The sequence below is a fragment of the Pistacia vera genome, unplaced genomic scaffold, assembly GCF_008641045.1.
Source record: "Pistacia vera cultivar Batoury unplaced genomic scaffold, PisVer_v2 Contig840, whole genome shotgun sequence".
Taxonomy (NCBI): Eukaryota; Viridiplantae; Streptophyta; class Magnoliopsida; order Sapindales; family Anacardiaceae; genus Pistacia; species Pistacia vera.
In genome coordinates, this window is record NW_022196713.1 from 975795 (window position 1) to 998354 (window position 22560).

Genomic DNA, 22560 nt, shown 5'->3' on the forward strand with positions numbered 1-22560 from the left:
CAATATCCGCCCAAGATAAAAGTCCTTTTCCATCATTGTAACCTGAAAGGCACCCTAAGTATTTTAGTCATTGTTCACAAGTACAAGAGAAGGGTATGAAAAAGAAAAAAAACACTTAAGAAGCAACAAGAAAAGGAGAATAGTAAAGGAAATAGAAACCAAATCAAAGCTATGGTAGATAACTTATAAAATTTACTCTATTTATATAAAAATAGGAAGGAAAATGTTGATGCGTGATTTTTGGTACCAACTAATTGACACGTGCGTAGCGTTGATTGGTCAAGAGACACACGTGATTATGGGTAAAAATGTAGAATAAGTGCAATGAGAGCCTTTTAAAGTGGTTCGGATGTTAAGGTAGCAAGTCCTACGTCCACTGATTTGTATTAATATAGTGGGTCAGGTCGCAACAGCGGACTGACTTACAAATGATTGGCAAAGAAAAGTAAATACAAAGTTATCAGAGAGAGAGAGCTAATTTCTAGTATAAAATAGCCGAATCCCCTTAATGAAGGGGTCTTCCTCTTTTTATAGTGAGGTGAGTGCAAGTAATCATCAGTAAATCCATGGGTTGGTGTGAATGTCATGATTAAATCCGGCTTTATGTCACATTTCCCACCTTCCAAACTGATTTTACGCGATTTGGAGCAGGGAAAGGGACACGTGGGAGCTCCGTAACTATTGGCAGGCCTGACGTGTGCTTACCTTTCTGACAGGAGCAGGTCACCCCCCCATCACGTGATTTCCTATGTCAGCCCTTGATTTTCCAGGAGTAACAGAAAACATAGTCCCAAAGAGTGCACCAAGATGGACATAAGGACTAATAAACATAAATTTTAATCCATATCTAAACCAAAGAAAAAACCACATGCAAATATTGGCCATAGACACAGTACGATCTTGCAACTGTAAACTAGTAGCTACTTTCTTTTGGGGAAGAAACAAAGAGAATAAAATTGATAAAAAAAAATAAAGAATAATTATAAAACAGTAAACAAGCTATTCTGATTGTCAATTTTGTTCAAAAGAATAATGGAGCGCGGCCCATACTTCAAGGCTTTGGCAAGAACAAACTTTGCCTGTGCAAACGGACCTAAACAAGCATCGATCCACAACTAAAATCGCTCCTTCCACCATGCAAACAACTCGATCAACCTATAACCATCACAAAATAAAGCTAAACAAAATAATGGCCGAATGACATGCACCCGCCCATAGTTTGCTATAAAGACAATGTGGTAACCAAAAGGTTTGAAAACGTCGATTACCTATCTTCTGTCCAAATCTGTTAGTAAAGGTAGTTTTAAAAAGGATAATATGGTAATTTTATATCCAACAAAAAAATATGACATTCTGCCCAATTTCTCTATTTCATATTAATTTTATAAAAATATTTCTTCTCAATTTTAATTATTTTATTTTTATAATTAATTTTGAATTAAAATCTTGTCTTCATCTTCTTCATCTCTCGCCAGAACCACAGGACAACCAGCAGCAAAAACAACCAAAGCTCCAAAAAAACCTCACTCAAATCACCAAAAGATTCAATGCAAAAAAATCCCAAATAATCACTCTCAAACACTCAAAAGAACCAAAACACGCAAGGCACAGAAGGTTTGGGGCAAAACCCCAAACAAGTGGTATGCCAAAACTTGGAAAATCAATCATCAATGCCAAAACCGATCAGAAATCCCCAAAAATCAAACAAAAACAAAAAAAAAAAAAAAACACTCCCAATTAATCTCCAACCATCAATTTCTTATCAAAAACTCCGAAAAACACCAATTATTCCCAATTCAACAAACAACAAAAACCCGAGGAATTAAATTGGTGGTGAAATGTGAGCAAACGACGACGGGGAAAATGGGGGTTTTGGAGAGGGCACATCGAAAAGACGATTGGCGGGGAAAGGAAAGCTTTTCGATGACGGGGCTTCCGGAAAATGGGTGGGGAAGTGCGACAGCTTTGCAAAAGACCCCATTTTTTTGCCCTTTTATGAGAGAGATGAAGAAGATGAAGACGGGAAGAGAGAGAGGAGAGAGGTTTTCGATTTGGCCATATTCCGTTGCTGGGTTCTTGCCTAGTGACTGGAGGAAAAAGAAGGAGAAGGAAGGGAAGAAAGAGAAGGGAGATAATCATAGAAAAGATAAGAGAAAGAGAAAGGGGAGAAGAAGAGGAAGGATAAGAGATTTGGGCAGATTTTTTTAATTTTTTTTTTTTATGATAAACCTTAAAACACAAAAAGTCAAAATTACCCCACAAAAATGATAGAATGTCGATACTACCACTTTAGTTAACAGATTTACTAACTGGTTTGGACGGAGGGTATTTGTCATTTTAAAACCTTTTGGATATTAATTTGTCTTTAAAGCAAATTTTGGGTAGGTATAAGTGTTCCCCCTGAAATAATTCAGAAAAAGTTCTGTGTTCACATTTTGGAGGGAGTGCCTAGCTGGAAAGCACATTAACCATTCCAACTCTAGGGCCTGTTGGTTTTACTTTTTTTTTTTTTTTTTTTTTTTTTTCACTATTTTATTCCTATCTTACCAAAATGTATATTTGTTTCCTATTTTTAAAATTCAATCTTATTATATTTAATTACTTTTAAACCCCTATAAGTTTATTAATTTAATTAAACACCCTCAATAAAAAGTTTATAAATTAACAAAAACACCCCCACTTATCCACATTTACCAGACTTCGACTACCACTATTGAAAGGTAACTAAAATCTAGTGTAATGGCGCACTACTAGTTGGATCTGACAAGTAGTTCGCCGATCTGGCATTTTCTAGCTAGATTCACCTTGAATCTAGTTGAAAAATTTCAGATCTATAACCAAAGATTTGGTCATTGACGACCAGATCTTTGGCCACATCTGGTTATCAACGATGGTCATATCGTTGGCAACCAGATTTGGCCGTAGATCTACCTCGTAATAACAACTTAATTTTGCTTTTTCAAAAATACTATTCCAAATAATAAAGGTTTCGTTTGGTTGGTTTTTGGGAATACTACATTTAGTATTTCCAAAAAAGTTAAACAGTAAAATACCCAAAAACTTACAATAGTATTCAACTTTTTGTAAACCCCTTAAATTTGTTAATATAATTAAATACCCCTAAATATTTTTTTAAAAATTGCAAAAACACCCCAACAATCCAATTTATCAGATTTAGGCCACCACTGCCAGAAAATGGTCGGAATCTGGTAGGATGGCTCACTACCGGTTGAATTTGGCATGTAGTGCACCGATCTAGCCTTTTTTTGGCAGATCCACGGTGGATCTGGCCAGAAAATGCCAGATCTTTGGCCGTAACCAGTCGGTAACGACGGCCAACAAACGGTCGTCGTTGACCATCAACGACGACCGTTTGTTGGCTGTCGTTGATGAGCAAATACGGCCAGATCTGGCCGTCAATGGCCAGATCTAGCCGTAGATCTGGCCTTTGCCGACCAAATCCACCATGGATCTGGCCGGAAAAGGCCATAGCGACGCACGACCGGCAAGATCCAGCCGGTCATGAGCCAATACGGTGACTCTGGCCACCCTCTGGCGGTGGTGGCCTGCTGTCCGTATTTGAGGGTGGGTTGGAGGTGTTTTTGTTAACTTTTAATGTTTTATTATAGGGGGTGTTTCGTAAAAAAACAAACATAGAGGGTATTTTATTAATTTGTAAATCCTACATCGTAATCCCCGCCCAATTCAACTTTTTTTTAACTTTTTTCAAAAAACTTTTCCCAAAAACACAAAATTGTGAACCAAAGGGAGCCAAAACAAACACAAGTCTAAGATACATTACTTTTTTATTAATTTTTAAATCCTACCTCATAATAACAATCTATTGGGACTTCAAGATTTTGTCTTTCTTCATTCACTTCATTTTTCAATAAAACAAAATATACACTACTTTTTTATTCACTAATATATATAAAGATACACAATTAAGATGAATATGACCTCCATCTCAAATTTTTATTTCTTAACATACTAGTTTGCACATGGGGAGACGTATGCTTAATCGGTCAATTTAAGTTTTTTTGTTTTCTTTGTAGATTTGGTCAATAAATAAAATTTATATCATTACCGTTGTCCATTTTTCAGTGATTATTAATGCTGGGGTCGAAAGTGTGTTTATCTTTGACTCCATTTATAAAGATTTTGACATTTATCAAATTTTTGTTTATTAATTTTACAAATTAGATTTATATTGAAAGGAAGATAAATTTAATCCTACCGACGTAATCTATCTTAGGATAATATAAATTTAATGGAGTGACAACACACATTTCATCATTTTCAGGAGATCCTTATCCTGAGAATATTTCTAATTAGTTTTTATAAGGTATTTTTGTAATTCCAAAATGTGAGGGACCTAACATGCATGAGTCATGACCATGCCATAAAAAGGGCACTACGCAACAGGCATATTTACCACTTAATTTAATTCATATTCTTTCTTTTCCTTTCACTTCACGTCAATCATCTTCCTCTTTAATTTCAAAGTCAAATCCCAACTCATCTTTGATTTCTCAACCATGACTATGAGTTAACTACATTTTGATCCCTAATATAAGGTTTTGATCACCTTGGTTAAGCCTAATATAATCTTACATAAATGACATCAAATATTTACAAAATCATAAAAATTAAATTAAATTTTGCTAATTGAAAATTCTACTAAAAATTTATAACGCTTCTTTCAAATTTTAATTAATTATTTTATTATAAGAAAATAAAAAATTACGAATTAGGGGTATATTTAGGCTTTTACAAAAATCTTTCAAAGTACTAATAAATGAGGACCTAACTGTCACTTTCAAATTATACTGGATCTTGCAAACTCAGGCCAAACTACAGGGACCAAAAGAGCTCCAAATTTACAATTGAGTAGTACATACACATGCATCATTTCCATGAATGGTTTTAAATTTGCGATATTTTTATTTAATATTTCTCATTTAATATTTTTAATATAATATGGTGTGATTTTTTTCATATAATATGATGTGAGGGTAAAAGATAATTGGATGTTTATTTTTAATTTAAAATCATTCAACTATTTTTTATCTTACGTTAAGAAAATATTATATGTGTTGTATTATGTTATCTAATTGGACGTGTTTATGCGCAGCTAATCAAATTCCGTTCTTAATCCGAAGCCCACAGGGTCCTGCCCACACTCGATAATCGAATAAATCATCACTTTGAAAACACTGTTGGGTTCTTACAACTTACAAGAACACACATGACAAATTCACAATTCGTCACACTCCCTCACTCAGTCTCAGGTCTCGCCTCAGCTTTTCTCTCTCCGAGTCGCGCTGAGCTGAATCCGGGACTTTGAGCTGAGTTAGGATTGGTTTTATGAGTCCGAGTCGAGAAATGAAGCAGAAGAGCGAGAAAATCAATAGTTCTAAGCTAGTGACTTATGTGCTACTCGGACTCGTTGGTCTTCTTGGGTTGGTTGGTTTGTACTATGGGTCGTATTCGACTCCGGGACTTCGGAGATCCGACGATGATTCTTTTGATGGATCTGACCCGGTTCTGGGTGGGTTTGCAAGAAACAACGATTTTGATGACTTTTTTGAAGATCAAGAGCTCAATCCTGAAGTACCCAAAAGCATCCCTGTATGTTAATCTAGTTGATTTTATTTTTGTTTGTTAAAGAGTTTAATTTATATTCGTTGATTGTTTATCATGTTTGATTTATTTAAAAATTAAATAACAATCAAGGATTGGTTATTGAGCAAAAAATAATTTATGTATTTGAAAAAAACTTGTTAATTGAACTCGTTTAATGTGCATAATTGTGTTCATTCTGGTGATAAATTTTGTTTCATTGAATAGAAATTTACAATAGTATTTTGACATGGGAAAATTCTCGGTTAGAGGGATGTATGACTAATGTATCACATTATTTATAGCTTATCCTTAAATTTATGTTATACATGCATTTGTTTTCTTTTTCATATGCTTTTGGTTTTTAAGATGAATGTATGTGTCGTAGAATTTTATTTGATGGTATACGGATTATATAAGTTTGTTTTACTCACTCAATGCTCTTTTTTTTAGAGGAATTTTGGTTTCATGTATATTTCTTCTTAATTAGCTGAAATTATCCGTTTCATGTTTTTTACAGATTTGTGATATGAAATATTCAGAGTTGATACCATGTTTAGATAGAAGCCTTATTTATCAATTAAAACTAAAGCCTAATTTGACATTAATGGAGCATTATGAGCGGCATTGTCCACCTCCAGAGCGACGTTACAATTGCCTGGTTCCACCTCCAAAAGGTTACAAGGTTAGTGCCGTTTGTCACTTATGTATTTGGTATCTGTTAGTTTTTTATTCCAACAAGATTGTTTTTAGAGTTGCAGATTCCTATAAGGTGGCCGGCGAGCAGAGATGAGGTGTTGAAGGCGAATATACCTCATACACATCTTGCAGAAGAGAAGTCAGATCAGCATTGGATGGTTGTAAATGGAGAGAAGATAAATTTCCCTGGTGGAGGGACCCATTTCCATTATGGAGCGGACAAGTACATTGTTTCTCTTTCCAAGGTATGTGGTTGCTTTGTTTTGGTATGTTATATGTCCTATTTATATTTTTCTTGTTAAGCTAATTGTTAAATCATTATATTGGTATAGATGCTTAAATTTCCTGGTGATAAGCTCCACAATGGTGGAAACATCAGAAACGTTCTTGATGTGGGTTGTGGGGTTGCAAGTTTTGGAGCCTATCTTCTTTCCCATGACATTATAGCTATGTCCTTAGCGCCAAATGATGTACATGAGAACCAGATACAGTTTGCACTGGAGAGGGGCATTCCATCAACTCTAGGTGTCTTGGGAACTAAAAGACTTCCTTATCCAAGCAGATCATTTGAACTTGCTCATTGTTCTCGATGTCGGATTGATTGGCTTCAGAGAGATGGGATTCTCTTATTAGAACTTGACAGGTTGTTAAGACCAGGAGGGTATTTTGTGTATTCATCTCCTGAAGCCTATGCACATGATCCAGAAAATCGAAGAATCTGGAATGCTATGTATGATCTTCTGAGAAGAATGTGCTGGAGAGTTATTTCCAAGAAAGACCAGACTGTTATATGGGCAAAGCCACTAAGCAATAGCTGTTACTTGAAGAGAGAACCTGGATCCCGACCTCCTTTATGTGGTTCTGATGATGACCCAGATGTTGCATGGAATGTGCTCATGAAAGCATGCATCTCCCCGTACTCAGCAAGTAAGTAACACTACTTTCTGTCTGTTGTTCAGGCTGTAACTTGTAGATAAATTTCTGAACTCTAATCCTTGTGGTGTTGGTAGAATTTTGTTATTGTTATCACATGAAATACATTTTATCCAGAGTGAACTTGTTGCTTTCGTCTATCTTATAAGAGCAGTCTATGGTCCTAAAGTTTTTAGAAATTTGGGTTGGAAGGACTCCTCTGACCTTTGTCTTTCTTCCAAAGAGGCTAGGAGAATATGACTCGTGTTCTGCTTATCTTTTGTAAACTTGAATCAGGATATCTTTAAATCCCTTGTGAATGTCCCCTAAGAGGAGTTTTGCATAAGAAAATTTTGTACCAAATTCTAATATTTTCATTACTGTGCCGAGATGTTCATATATCTATCAAACATGGGCTAGTAGATTTAGTTTTTCTGCTTTAACCTTTTATTAGTGCTGGCGGTAACCTTTTTTCTTCTTTGACAGAGATGCACCAGGAAAAAGGTAGTGGACTGGTTCCTTGGCCAATGAGGCTTACTGCAGCACCTCCTCGTCTAGCAGAAATTGGTGTCAGCCCAGAGGAATTCCGCCGAGACTCGGTAAGGTTTTGAAATTGATAAACAGCACTGTTTGGTGTTGCTGTATCCTGCTTTGTTCTGTTTATTTATCTTATCACTTTATTCATCTAGAAGTTCTTTCATGCAGAATATATGGCTAGCTAGAGTGACTGAGTACTGGAAGCAGATGAAATCTGTTGTACAGAAGAATTCCTTCAGAAATGTTATGGATATGAACTCTAACCTTGGGGGATTTGCTTCTGCCCTCAAAGATAAAGATGTTTGGGTGATGAATGTTGCTCCTGTCCTCATGTCTGCCAGATTGAAGATAATTTATGATCGAGGTCTAATTGGAACTGTTCACGATTGGTATGCCTTTTAATTTGACTGATTCATCCCTAGATGTATTTTCCACTCCTATTGTTGTTTTGACATTTTGCGCATGTTTTAGTCTGGCCTCTGTTTGTCTTGGTTTCATATCTATCATGATGTTATTATGACATGTTATTCCTATTAAGATACCTTTTTATTCTTGAAAGTCGGCCATGTATTATTTCCCCAAGGTTAATTAAATATTGTGGCATTTTCCATTCATAAAGCTTTGGATATGAGTTTCACCTTGTCTATGATTTAGGTGTGAAGCATTCTCGACTTATCCTCGCACATATGATCTTCTTCATGCCTGGAAAGTATTTTCAGAGATCGAGGAGCTTGGTTGTGGAATAGAGGATTTACTAATTGAAATAGATCGGATGCTGCGGCCAGATGGATTTGTAATTATAAGAGACAAACCTTCTATAATAAACTATATCCGAAAGTTTGTGACTGCCTTAAGATGGGATGGCTGGTTATTAGATGTTGAACCAAGGATTGATGCTCTGTCCTCTGGTGAAGAAAGAGTTTTGATTGCAAGAAAAAAATTGTGGGACGATGGTGTTATGGCAATCTGAAACTGCCCTTTTCTGCCAGGTATATTGTCAGCATAACCTGATCTTTGAAATTATGAAAGCTCTCTTAGACAATGGTTTCTGCTTTCACTTGCTGATATTTCATCTTCCTATGACTGTTTTTCCTCATTCTGCACAGTAGTGCTCAGAAAGGTCTCTCTCTTCCAGTACAGTTAATATTGACGGATATATGTATGCAATTCGAAACTTGCGAGGGGTTCTGTAAAATAGATTGTTCTTTTTCTTTCTTTTATAGTTCTTGTTTTCCCAAAAAAAAAAATATGGAGTATGTTATGTCTATTCGAGCTTAGTAATCTAGTCTTCATTATCTTCATTATAAAGTTTATGTACATATTTGTTGTTCTTTCAAAGGCATGCTGGTCGCACTTCTGGGTATCTTCACAATTCACTAGAGATAAATGGGTTGGAGGGGACAGTTGGTATTTGATACAAAAATATTTCTTCTTTCTGTTCTACAACAGCATCATATACAAAGAGTTACAGATACATTTGTTCTGTAGAAGGTGCAGCCGTGTAGAAATAGAGCCACAAGCAGCGAAAGCAACAAGAAGAAAAACAGAAGCTGACATGTAATATCTGGAAGCATATTGTGCTTGTGGGATGTATTATTTTCATATCAACTAGTATTACTCTGAAGACAAATGCCTGTAAATAATAATGGAATTGTGAATTATGAATAGAACTATACCAATTTGTGAAGATTTTCTTGCACTAAAACTTTTACCGTACGAATGTGTCATATTGAAGGGTGGCCATTTCCTACATGCTTGGCTTGTTTCATTGTTTACAACATCAGGAGACCACGGAATCCAAAGAGGTTACTCAAGCATGGGTAGATAGATGCTGTATTTGAGGTGATAGTTGAGACGAAGAGGAGGATGAGAAGAATTACTTCTTGGAGGTCCACCGGAGAGAATGGAGAAGTAAAGGGTGGCCTCTTTTTGGCTGTCTCGGGTTTTATTGTTTCCAGAATATTTTTTATATTAATCTAGTTTGAATTCGAAATTACTTTTGGGGTGGGGTATGGGACGATTACTCTTGTAATATATCTTTTATTACAGGCATATTATATTATTTGATAATAAGAGTTATTACTGTTGGTAATATATGGGTTTAATTAGGGGTTTGGGAAGATTTACAAGTGTTGTTAAAAATCGGAGGAGTGAAAAATAAAATTTAGACTTGAAAAAAGAACGCTTGTAAACTAAAGAAATAAAACTTTTATTTCAACATAAACTTCATATAATCTCCACATTACAAACAATGTTAATTCCCTTATTTATAAGTAAATAAATGGATTAGATTACATAACCATCTTCACTGTTCAGACATCAATTAAGAGAAGTTTAAATATATCTGAACAATAACTGGAAATTGATTCAATCTAAAACTGAAAATAACAGTACTGTATTTGATAAGAACTAAAAAACTGCAAGTCGCACAACGCACGCTATAGCAAACTTTTCTTTCGCTGCAGAGAACTTCGGTCGCTGCAATGACCATTTACATAGTTGCGACGATGGGTTCTCTGATCTGTTTTTCAGATAACTTCATCTTCACTTCTACCATACCAAAAGATTCATACTTCAATAGGCATTACGTTGTTTGGTTGTCAAGTAATAAAAAATTACGGTAATCTTTCATTGGCAATAGTTGTTACTTTTGGTAATATAGAGATAATTTGATTACCTTCTCAACATATGTTATTAAAAGACTATCGAGGTAATCCACTGTTCATACCAATTTTACCCTTAATTAAAAAGCCATTTGGACATAAATACCCTCATATGTCTACCAAATAACAATTAGCTCAACTATGCAAAATGATTTTTATAACCTCAAAAATTATTATTTTTGGATAGAAATGCCTCCCACTATTTATATGAATATCACCCAAAATTATTTAGCCACTGTAGATGACTGTCGGCCACCTTCGCTAGTAGTCACCAGAACGGCGCATGACCGGCTAGATTTGACTGATTGGGTGCCGATATGGCCGTTTTCGGCTAGATCGAAGGTCGAAAATGGCTAGATGGCCGTTTTCGACTTTCGATCTGGTCGACAATGGCCAGATCTGGCATGTCGTGCATTGTTCCGGTGACGACTGGTGGTGGTGGCTGACGGCCGACAATCGTGGGTATTTTGTTAAAATTTAAAGTTTTGTTGTTGGGGTGTTTTAACTAAATTCTCAAACTTAAGGGGTTAAAAGTATTTTATCTAAATAATAATGATGATGATATTATTAAAAAGGAAGGGTAATTCAATAAAAGCCTATGTTGATAATATTTTATTCCTCCCAACCAAACATTATTATTATTTATACCCACCAATCTAACCAAACATATTGATATAACATTCCCCCATAATCTTCAAGCTAATCTATCTAATTAGTAAACCTACATTTTCAGCAATAAAACATTTACCGAACGAAACGCATCCTCAGTTTAATTGTTAGAATTCAAAATTGCTTCAGTTTTTATCAATGTACATCTTTATTGTTCTTTGAAACGCATGCTGGTTGCACCTCTGGGTATCTCCACAATTCACTAGCAGGGGGTATTTGATACAGATATACTTTTTCTTTCAGGCTAGATGAAGCTTCTACAACAGCATCATACACAAAGAATTGCAGAAGGTGCAGCCATGTAATTAGTGTACTCTAATTACAGATATTCTTGGATTTTTTTTTCGACGATCTTCGGTGCTGCCTCTATTTTTGCAAGAATCATAATAATTAGTAGAGACAACTGCCTGTAAATAACTATGGAATTGTGAATTGTTGATAGAACTATACTAAATTTGTGAAGATTTTCCTGCCTTCAAACTTTTTACTATATGAATGTGTCATAATACTAGCGGGTTTCATTGTCTTCTGGGGCTTATTTCATTTAGTTCTCAAATGGTCTCTATAAAATGTCCAAACACTCTTACACTCATGATTTCCTAAGTTTAATCTGTTGTTCCATTGATTATGTAATTTTCATTATAAATTAATCATGCCTTAAATTAGCATTAATAATCATATTACTGTTTGTAATTTATAATATAAAGTATCGTATTGATATCAGTGATTGTGGAATTCCGTTGGTAAATAAAATTAAGCCGGTTAATTTTGATAAGCTGAAGCAACAGCTGGCAGTGAAGTAACCCGCCACGCCTCTATTTCGTTAGTTCCCGCTTATTTCGTTCTCTTCACATCTCAATTCTCTCTGATATAAAGGAACCAAATCCTTCACCGTAAAACCTGAACACTCATTTCATTAAATCTTAATACAAGCATGGATTCTGTATTCGAATTGACTACTAAGATGAAACAGAACTTTTCTGTCCATTCAAAAATGCCCCCTAAACAACCCTTTGTCATTGGTAACACTTTGTTTTTTCTTTTTGTTTTGTATTTTCTTTGATTTATCTGGTTTTAATATCAGAAACTGTTTACCGTTCTTTTGCCTTTCTCAGGTGTTGCTGGTGGAACGGCATCTGGGAAAACAACCGTTTGCAATATGATTATATCCCAGCTCCACGATCAACGTGTTGTTCTTGTAAATCAAGTAATTCGAAGTACCATAACCTTTTAATTTTTTTCAAGTCCTCAATCAATTGGATTATAAAATTATAGATGATTTCTGAAGAGATCGCAATATACTTTTGCACTGAATTCTTTTAATATATGCAATCTTTGCAGGATTCGTTTTATCATTCTCTCAAAGATGAGCAATTGCGAAATGTTCATGAGTACAACTTTGACCATCCGGGTACGTATTTGATTTGAGAATTTCACAAAAGGCGAAAGTTTGATTTTGTATTTGGTCCATTTATAATCTATAATTCTTGCTGAGGGTAGTTTCACATTTTTATTGCTTTCCAGATGCCTTCAATACAGAGCTTTTGCTTTCTTGCATGGAGAGATTGAAACAGGGGCACGCAGTTAGCATCCCCCATTATGATTTCAAGACTCACAAAAGCACTGAAGGGGCTCGCCAGGTATTAGATTACTCCATTTTCAGCGTTAATATCCTTGAAGCATTAGATGAAAATCATATAGTAAAACCTGTTTTCATATCTGCATTATTTCCCTCTTGCAATGATGACCAATTGTTTCAGTTGAAAACGGTTGTCGCTTGTTTGTTCTATGATAGATTAAACCCTCAGATGTGTTCATTTTGGAAGGAATACTAGTACTTCATGATTGTCGTGTTCGTGAACTCATGAACATGAAGATCTTTGTTGACACAGGTTTGTTTCTCTGGATTTTTCATTTGTTTCGTTTATTTTAGTTCTATGAGTCAAGCAATTGTAGTGAGGAAGAATCAATGCCACTTTTTCTGTTGGAATGCTGTTCGGATTAATTTTGGGGAAATAACTTGACATGAAAATTGCTTTACATTTCAAGAGAGGATTAACTGAGTATAGCATTTCTTGGTGAATCATTCAAAATAACCCTCAAAAAATGCTCAACAAATTAGATCTTCCAATCTTGCAACTTTGTGATAGATAATATAAAATTTTGAACATTAATACATACTGCCTCCTCCTATTTTTCCAATCTTGTTTCATTTCAAAACTTTAGGGCTTACAATTTTCTTTTCTCCTTCAAAGTATGATATCATAATGATTTCACCAGTGCAGATTCCGATATGCGTCTAGCGCGAAGAATCCAACGTGACACTGTCGAAAGAGGAAGAGATATCCAAAATGTGCTTGATCAAGTTAGTGCACTCGCATCTTTAACCAGAAGTGAAAATGCTTATAGTATACAATTTTTAAATAAATTACATGACATATATTCAGATGATCAAAATTTAATTTCTATTGCAGCATAAATGCTGAAATCTATATATATTACAGATATCTCAATAATCTATTCTCCAAAATCTGCAGTATGCTAGATTTGTAAAGCCTAGTTTTGAAGAATTTATATTGCCATCGAAAAAGCATGCAGACATTATCATCCCTAGAGGGGGAGACAACGATGTGGCAATTGACTTGATAGTTCAACATATTCTTACAAAGCTTGGCCAGCATGACTTATGCAAAATATATTCAAATGTTTTTGTTATTTTCTCAACATTTCAGGTATTTCTATTTAACTTCATTTCTAGGTTTCGATTTTAACTCTTCAAATGTTCATTTACAATGGCTTTGAATTTGCCATGATATATGTATCTGCAATTCTATGTTCTTGCTCTAAAGGAATTAAAAAAAGCTTAATGGTGTTTCTGAATTCGGTCCAGCTTCGGGGAATGCACACCCTTATACGAGATGCTAAAACGAAAAAGCATGATTTTGTTTTCTACGCGGATCGACTTATTCGCTTGGTAAACAGCTTCATATTCATAAAAAATCATATAGATTTAGAGCTGAGTTATTGGCAGGATGTGAAATAATGTTGTTTTGAATCAATGTTTTAGGTTGTCGAGCATGGTCTGGGACACCTTCCTTTCACTGAGAAACAAGTCATTACTCCAACAGGTACCTGCTGTTTGCTTCACTGTATTAATTTATGAAGGCATTGATCATTAATCACCAGACTAGTTTCTTAATTCATGCCATATGCATACTTTTCCTCTGCAATGTGCAGAATACTTCTCCATTAACCTCCAAAATTAGCATTTCGGTTTAATTTGTCTACAATAGGCACTCATCTCTGCTTTTTATCTTATCACAGGATCTGTATACACTGGAGTTGTTTTCTGTAAGAGGTTATGTGGGGTCTCGATCATTAGAAGGTACATATTTCTTCGCTCATTATTGTACATGAATTTTTCTGGGTTGGTTCTGAAAACATGATTCATAATATCCATAGCATTGGAAGATTAAAGATAGGCAAAACATTTAATGTATAGTGATTACTCTAATTTCTGATATCAGTGGGGAAAGCATGGAGAACGCATTAAGGGCATGTTGTAAGGGAATCAAAATTGGTAAAATCCTCATCCATGGAGAGGGTATCAATGGCCGGCAGGTTCGTGGAACCGACTGTGTCTCTTTTCTCTCTTAGTCACTGTCTTCAAAGAATTTCTCATTTAGCTACAACATTCACCTCATTTGGCTAACTATATTGCAGCAGTTAATCTATCAAAAGCTTCCCACAGACATCTCAAGCCGCCATGTGCTATTGCTTGACCCCATTCTGGCTTCAGGAAACTCTGCTGTCAAAGCCATATCTCTACTTCTGAGTAAGGGCGTTCCAGAATCTAACATCATCTTTCTCAACCTTATAGCTGTAAGTTACTGATGTTTTTTGGTATCCATTTTCAAGGCTTGGTTCCAGTTCTGTTTTAAATCTACAACTGGGATATCATATAATTCTGCAGGCACCTCAAGGAATTCATGCCGTCTGTAAGAAATTTCCGAAACTAAAAATTGTGACATCAGAGATTGATGCATCACTGGATGAACATGATCGAGTGCTCCCAGGCATGGGGGAGTTTGGCGACCGATACTTTGGTACAGAGTACAACTACAATACCACTCTCAAGTCTCAGTCTAGCTCACAATCTATAAGCTTCGGAACACCAAAATGACTGAATCATTAACGTTATTACAGTATTTCATCTTGTTGAGAGCAATCCCAGTTTAGATTATTTACTTAAGACAGAGGATGAAATTTTGTTAAATCAATCAAATGTTCTCTTGATCCAAAGAATAACAGAATTTCTTCAACATTCTGAAAATGAGACAACGGTCTTGGAGATTTTGTTGATTTTAGTTCACATAATCATGAATATAAAGCAAATGCTACTGCTTTCAGTAAACAAATATGTAGGGTTCCTTAACCTCAATTCACCTTTTTTTGTTTAAACTTAAATGGGTGAGAATTGAGATAATATAACTTAAATTTTTAATACTAGTTTAATAACTATCTATTGCATTTAATTGCAAAAGTGGATGGTTCACCAGTTGTGTCAAAAAAAATTAATAAACTGCAAACACAAAATTGGGGACTAAAGACTTATCAGTACAAAACATGAACAAAACTTTATTCTCTCATAAATAATCAGAAAAACTGATCTATTACTATGGAAACAATTTGGGTTGGACTCGCTATCTATATAGTCCTAAATTTCCCATCATTTTTGGGACTAGAATCAACCTGGAATCAAAATTTGCCATAGAGAACTTGAAGAAAAATTCAAGATTTGTCCTTCCTACTCTTCTTCTTCCTTGAGGCAAAGCTGCTTGGTCCAATTTCTATGGACATTCGCTTTGTTCTGCAAAGCAAAACAAGATTTAAAAGTAGTCCATCATCAGCAAAATACTACATGAATGTGAAGAATAAAGTAAAGTGTCGAAAGATTTAAGGATAAAGAACAATTCATTATGAGGTAACATACCGAGCAGAAAGCTCTTCTGATTCCCTCGTACCATCTTCAACTACGCCATCTGATTAAAAAACATACAGTCAACTGACCAAACTGAGAGTGATGAATAAACAAAATAAACCAGCTGCTAATTTCCAGAACTACATCAGTCTCTTCTGACAATACTGAAAATGTCAATATACAGCCAGCTAAAAAGAAAATCAAATGACACTCGTGCAAGGTTGTTCCTAGAAAACTAATATCAAACAGAATTTGCTTCAAAACAGTGCAAATAAAGCTAGTAAACCAACTTAATGCTAGCTGGTCCATCATTACATGCTTAAAGGGTTAACTAAATGTAAAAGGTTGTGAATAAGATTATGTGACAAACGTTCTCAAAAGCTCTACCAGTTCGTTATGATCATATCCTTTTGGTTTTTCTGTAATACGCAGCAGATGGAAGACGCAAGGAACAAGGTTTATTCAAACTGGATAATCAACTTCTGCAGCCAAGTTTTTTTAACCTACAATGTTTTTAACCTACAATCGAATTCATAATTAATCTTCAAGTTTAAAATTTCCAAACATGTCATAGCCATAATCTATTAATCTCTACCACTAAATTTTATTTCCAATTATAGGTCATTATACTTCCCAAGTCGTATATATTCATCATTATGGATTTCTATTAGTTCTATACTCTGTTCTTACTCAAGCCAATTATTTAAATAAAAAAGTAGAATACAATAGCAAAAAATATTTCTGCCCAGCACAGAGCCTAAACAAACCTGTTTCATTTTCTTCATCACTTTCCTCCCCTGACTCGGAACCTGAACCCCATCGATCTCCACCATCATCATGGTCCCAGCGTTCTCCAACCGGAGGCATCCAAAAGTCAGCTTCTTCCAAATCACTCTCCTTATCTGGAGACTCCCTTACTTCAGAGATAATTTCTTCAATCTCTTTTCCCTTCTTCTTTTTCTTATTCTTCCTATTTACACTATTGGTGCTTGTCTTTGCTTCTTCTTCTACTGTTGTTCCATTTGATTCAAGTTTTTCGGTTTCCTTTTGCTCTGTTCACAGTCATTTACTTTTTAACATTCTATCCAAATTTGATCATCCTTTAAATGTAGAAACATATAGATTGAGAGAGACTACAAGATTTCATATTAGACAGCAACATAAAGATATTTTAGAAGCAGCAGAGAAATAAAAACCAACACTAACCTAGCTTGTTGAGAAACCGTTTCCCATTAATGTGCTTCCAGATGTGTTCTTCAGTCTTGTTAACCGTATCACCAGTTAGCTTACATATCAACTTTGCACTAATAAACAAAAAATTCAAACAATGCCAATATAAATTACATGGAACAAAGCATCATCCAGCTTTTATATTTTGAGCTTGACTGCAAACTATCGAACGTTTACTACCTCCAACAACAAAAACTTCCATCAACTCAATCAGATAAAAAAATAAAATATAATAAAAAACTTTTATTTTAATAATCAGGAATTTATCAAACAAAAAGCTCAAATTTTTAATTAATTTTTCAACTGGGTATTAAAAAAACAGAACCAAACTACACAACCTAGCTTCACAGACATAAACTCTTACACTCAAAAAAACTTAAAGCAACAAAGATGAAACCCCTAAACCCTAATTAAAGGTCAATAAACAAATTAAAAAAACTTCCACCGTTAAAACTGAACACTCATTTCATTAAATCTTAATACAAGCATGGATTCTGTATTCGAATTGACTACTAAGATGAAACAGAACTTTTCTGTCCATTCAAAATGCCCCCTAAACAACCCTTTGTCATTGGTAACACTTTGTTTTTTCTTTTGTTTGTATTTCTTTGATTATTTAATATCAGAAACTGTTTACCGTTCTTTTGCCTTTCTCAGGTGTTGCTGGTGGAACGGCATCTGGGAAAACAACCGTTTGCAATATGATTATATCCCAGCTCCACGATCAACGTGTTGTTCTTGTAAATAAGTAATTCAAGTACACTAAACTTTTAATTTTTTTCAAGTCTATCAATTGGATTATAAAATTATAGATGATTTTGAAGAGATCCAATATACTTTTGCACTGAATCTTTTAATATATGCAATCTTTGCAGGATTCGTTTTATCATTCTCTCAAAGATGAGCAATTGCGAAATGTTCTGAGTACAACTTTGACCATCCGGGTAGTATTTGATTGAGAATTCACAAAGCGAAAGTTTGATTTTGTATTTGGTCCATTTATAATCTATAATTCTTGCTGAGGGTAGTTTCACATTTTGACTGCTTTCCAGATGCCTTCAATACAGAGGTTTTGCTTTCTTGCATGGAGAGATTGAAACAGGGGCACGCAGTTAGCATCCCCCATTATGATTTCAAGACTCACAAAGCACTGAAGGGGCTGCCAGGTATTAGAATACTCCATTTTCAGCGTTAATATCCTTGAAGCATTGATGAAAATCATATAGTAAAACTTTTCATTCTGATTTCCCTCTTGCAATGATGACCAATTGTTTCAGTTGAAAAAGGTTGGCGCTTGTTTGTTCTATGATAGATTAAACCCTCAGATGTGTTCATTTTGGAAGGAATACTAGTACTCATGATTGTCGTGTTCGTGAACTCATGAACATGAAGATCTTTGTTGACACAGGTTTGTTTCTCTGGATTTTCATTTGTTTCGTTTATTTAGTTCTATGAGTCAAGCAATTGAGTGAGGAAGAATCAATGCACTTTTTCTGTTGGAATGCTGTCGGATTAATTTTGGGGAAATAATTGACATGAAAATTGCTTTACATTTCAAGAGAGGATTAACTGAGTATAGCATTTCTGTGTCTCAAATAAACTCAAAAAGCTCAACAAATTAGCTTCCAATTTGCAACTTTGTGATAGATAATATAAAAATTGAACATTAATACATACTGCCTCCTCCTTTTTTCCAATCTTGTTTCATTTCAAAACTTTAGGGCTTACAATTTTCTTTTCTCCTTCAAAGTATGATATCATAATGATTCACCAGTGCAGATTTGATATGCGTCTACGCGAAGAACCAAGTGACACGTGCGAAAGAGGAAGAGATATCCAAAATGTGCTTGATCAAGTTAGTGCACTCGCATCTTTAACCAGAAGTGAAAATGCTTATAGTATACAATTTTTAAATAATTACATGACATATATTCAGATGATCAAAATTTAATTTCTATTGCGCATAAATGCTGAATCTATATATATACAGAATCTCAATAATCTATTCTCCCAAATCTGCAGTATGCTAGATTTGTAAAGCCTAGTTTTGAAGAATTATATTGCCATCGAAAAAGCATGCAGACATTATCATCCCTAGAGGGGGAGACAACGATGTGGCAATTGACTTGATAGTTCAACATATTCTTACAAGCTTGGCCAGCATGACTTATGCAAAATATTCAAATGTTTGTTTGTTATTTCTCAACATTCAGGTATTCTATTTACTTATTCTAGGTTTCGATTTTAACTCTTCAAATGTTCATTTACAATGGCTGAATTTGCCATGATATATGTATCCGCAATTCTATGTTCTTGCTCTAAAAGAATTAAAAAAAGCTTAATGGTGTTTCTGAATTCGGTCCAGCTTCGGGGATGCACACCCTTACGAGATGCTAAAACGAAAAAGCATGATTTTGTTTTCTACGCGGATCGACTTATTCGCTTGGTAAACAGCTTCATATTATAAAAAATCATAGATTTAGAACTGAGTTATTGGCAGATGTGAAATAATTTGTTTTGAATCAATTTAGGTTGTCGAGCATGGTTGGGACACCTTCCTTTCACTGAGAAACAAGTATTACTCCAACAGGTACTGCTGTTTGCTTCCTGTATAATTTATGAAGGCATTGATCATTAATCACCAGACTAGTTTCTTATTCATGCCCTATGCATACTTTTCTCTGAATGTGCAGAATACTTCTCCATTACCTCCAAAATTAGCATTCGGTTTAATTTGTCTACAATAGGCACTCATCTCTGCTTTTTACTTATCAAGGATTCGTATACACTGGAGTTGTTTTCTGTAAGAGGTTATGTGGGGTCTCGATCATTAGAAGGTACATATTTTCTTCGTCATTATTACATGAATTTTTTGGGTTGGTTCTGAAAACAGATTCATAATATCCATAGCATTGGAAGATTAAAGATAGGCAAAACATTTAATGTATAGTGATTACTCTAATTTCTGATATCAGTGGGGAAAGCATGGAGAACGCATTAAGGGCATGTTGTAAGGGATCCAATTGGTAAAATCCTCATCCATGGAGAGGGTATCAATGGCGGCAGGTTCGTGGAACGACTGTGTCTCTTTTCTTCTAGTCTGTCTTCAAAGAATTTCTCATTTAGCTACACATTCACCTCATTGGCTAACTATATTGCAGCAGTTAATCTATCAAAAGCTTCCCACAGAATCTCAAGCCGCCATGTGCTATTGCTTGACCCCATTCTGGTTCAGGAAACTCGCTGTCAAAGCCATATCTCTACTTTGAGTAAGGGCGTTCCAGAATCTAACATCATCTTTCTCAACTTAGCTGTAGTTACCGATGTTTTTGGTTCCATTTCAAGGCTTGGTTCCAGTTCGTTTTAATCTACAACTGGGATATCATATAATTCTGCAGGCACCTCAAGGAATTTATGCCGTCGTGAAGAAATTTCCGAAACTAAAAATTGTGACATCGAGATTGATGCATCAATGGATGAACATGATCGAGTGTCCCAGGCATGGGGAGTTTGGGACCGATACTTTGGTACAGAGTACAACTACAATACCACTCTCAAGTCTCAGTTAGTGAAGGGTGGCCATTTCCTACATGCTTGGCTTGTTTCATTGTTTACAACATCAGGAGACCACGGAATCCAAAGAGGTTACTCAAGCATGGGTAGATAGATGCTGTATTTGAGGTGAGAGTTGAGACGAAGAGGAGGATGAGAAGAATTTCTTCTTGTTCTTGGAGGTCCACCGGAGAGAATGGAGAAGTAAAGAGTGGCCTCTTTTGGCTGTCTCGGGTTTTATTTTTTCCAGAATTTTTTTAATATTAATCTAGTTTGAATTTGAAATTACTTTCGGGGTGGGGTATAGGACGATTATTCTTGTAATATATCTTTTATTATAGGCATATTTGGTAATAAAAAATTACGATAATCTTTAATTGTCAATAATTATTATTGTTGGTAATATAGACGTTTAGCTAGGGGTTTGAGAAGATTTACAAGCATTGTTAAAAATCGGAGTGAAAAATAAAATTTAGACTTGAAAAAAGAACACTTGTAAACTGAAGAAATAAAACTTTTATTTCAACATAAACTTCATATAATCTCCACATTACAAATAATGTTAATTCTCTTATCTATAAGTAAATAAATGGATTAGATTACATAACCATCTTAACTATTCAGACATCAGTTAAGAAAAGTTTAAATATATCTGAACAATAACTGGAAATTGATTCAATCTAAAACTGAAAATAACAGTATTTGATAAGAACTAAAAAACTGCAGGTCGCACAACGCACGCTATAGCAAACTTTTCTTTCGCTGCAGCGAACTTCGGTCGCTGCAATGACCATTTACATAGTTGCGACGATGGGTTCTTTGATCTGTTTTTCAGAGAACTTCATCTTCACTTCTACCAAACCAAAAGATTCATACTTCAATAGGCATTACGTTGTTTGGTTGTCAAGTAATAAAAAATTACGGTAATATTTGATTACCTATTGTTGTTACTTTTGGTAATATATAGATAATCAGATTACCTTCTTAACATATGTTATTAAAAGACTATCGAGGTAATCCACTGTTCATACCAATTTTACCCTTAATTAAAAAGCACTTTGGACATAAATACCTTTATATGTCTACCAAATAACAATTAGTCCAATTATGCAAAATGATTTTTATAACCTCATAAATTAATTTCTTGGATAGAAATGCCTCTCACTATTTATATGAATACCACCCAAAATTATTTAGCCACTGTAGATGACTGTTGGCCACCTCTGCCAACAGTCACCAGAACGGCGCACGATCGGATAGATTTGACCGACTGTGTGTCGATATGCCCGTTTCCGGCTGGATCGAAAGTCGAAAATGGCTAGATGGCTGTTTTCGACTTTCGATATGAACAACAATGGCCAGATCTGGCATGTCGTGCACTGTTCTAGCGGCGACTGGCAATGGTGGCCGACGGCCAACAATTGTGGGTATTTTGTTAAAATTTAAAGTTCTATTGTTGGGGTGTTTCAACTAAATTCTCAAACGTAGGGGGTTAAAAGTAATTTATCTAAATAATAATTATGATGATATTATTAAAAATGAAGGGCAATTCAGTAAAAGCCTATGTCGATAATATTTTATTCCCCCCAACCAAACATTTTTATTATTTATACCCACCAATTTAACCAAATATATTGATATAACATTCCTCTATAATCTTCAAACTAATCTATCTCATTAGTAAACCTACATTTT

General features: G+C 35.0%; 3 protein-coding genes and 1 pseudogene across 4 annotated transcripts; 3 read left to right on the forward strand and 1 right to left on the reverse strand.

Annotated features, from left to right (window-relative positions):
• The first annotated feature begins 5135 nt into the window (after positions 1-5135).
• On the forward strand, positions 5136-9228 carry LOC116118301 (probable methyltransferase PMT9). The gene is made up of 8 exons (XM_031404284.1): positions 5136-5631; positions 6143-6307; positions 6384-6566; positions 6654-7248; positions 7720-7832; positions 7939-8159; positions 8425-8759; positions 9110-9228. Exons 1-7 carry the CDS (start codon positions 5368-5370, stop codon positions 8738-8740), a joined length of 1857 nt encoding a protein of 618 aa, XP_031260144.1. The 5' UTR covers positions 5136-5367; the 3' UTR covers positions 8741-8759; positions 9110-9228.
• Positions 9229-12023: 2795 nt separating this feature from the next.
• On the forward strand, positions 12024-15440 carry LOC116118302 (uridine kinase-like protein 5). Of its 2 annotated transcripts, none has more exons than XM_031404285.1 (13): positions 12024-12124; positions 12218-12309; positions 12444-12513; positions 12627-12742; positions 12898-12994; positions 13388-13467; positions 13640-13834; positions 13993-14076; positions 14170-14230; positions 14427-14487; positions 14630-14723; positions 14826-14984; positions 15076-15440. In XM_031404285.1, exons 1-13 carry the CDS (start codon positions 12037-12039, stop codon positions 15283-15285), a joined length of 1407 nt encoding a protein of 468 aa, XP_031260145.1. In that variant the 5' UTR covers positions 12024-12036; the 3' UTR covers positions 15286-15440. The 2 variants fall into 2 exon arrangements, with proteins under 2 accessions (XP_031260145.1, XP_031260146.1); XM_031404286.1 differs by having other exon boundaries at positions 14829-14984.
• A 258-nt stretch (positions 15441-15698) lies between these two features.
• LOC116118334 lies at positions 15699-17440 on the reverse strand (the record flags this gene model as incomplete). Its single annotated transcript, XM_031404320.1, has 4 exons — positions 15699-15972; positions 16096-16144; positions 16791-17135; positions 17290-17440. Coding segments are annotated over 4 exons (624 nt in total), but the record flags the coding sequence as incomplete, so codon positions are not given.
• Positions 17441-17859: 419 nt separating this feature from the next.
• On the forward strand, positions 17860-20980 carry LOC116118336 (annotated as a pseudogene).
• Positions 20981-22560: the final 1580 nt, after the last annotated feature.

Coding starts and splice junctions, on each gene's coding strand:
- LOC116118302 (XM_031404285.1), top strand. CDS start 12,037: ATGGATTCTGTATTCGAATTGACTACTAAGATGAAACAGAACTTTTCT. Junction 14,488..14,629: donor GGGGTCTCGATCATTAGAAG/GTACATATTTCT, acceptor TTCTGATATCAG/TGGGGAAAGCATGGAGAACG. Junction 14,724..14,825: donor AGGGTATCAATGGCCGGCAG/GTTCGTGGAACC, acceptor ACTATATTGCAG/CAGTTAATCTATCAAAAGCT.
- LOC116118301 (XM_031404284.1), top strand. CDS start 5,368: ATGAGTCCGAGTCGAGAAATGAAGCAGAAGAGCGAGAAAATCAATAGT. Junction 5,632..6,142: donor AAGTACCCAAAAGCATCCCT/GTATGTTAATCT, acceptor TGTTTTTTACAG/ATTTGTGATATGAAATATTC. Junction 6,567..6,653: donor ACATTGTTTCTCTTTCCAAG/GTATGTGGTTGC, acceptor ATATTGGTATAG/ATGCTTAAATTTCCTGGTGA.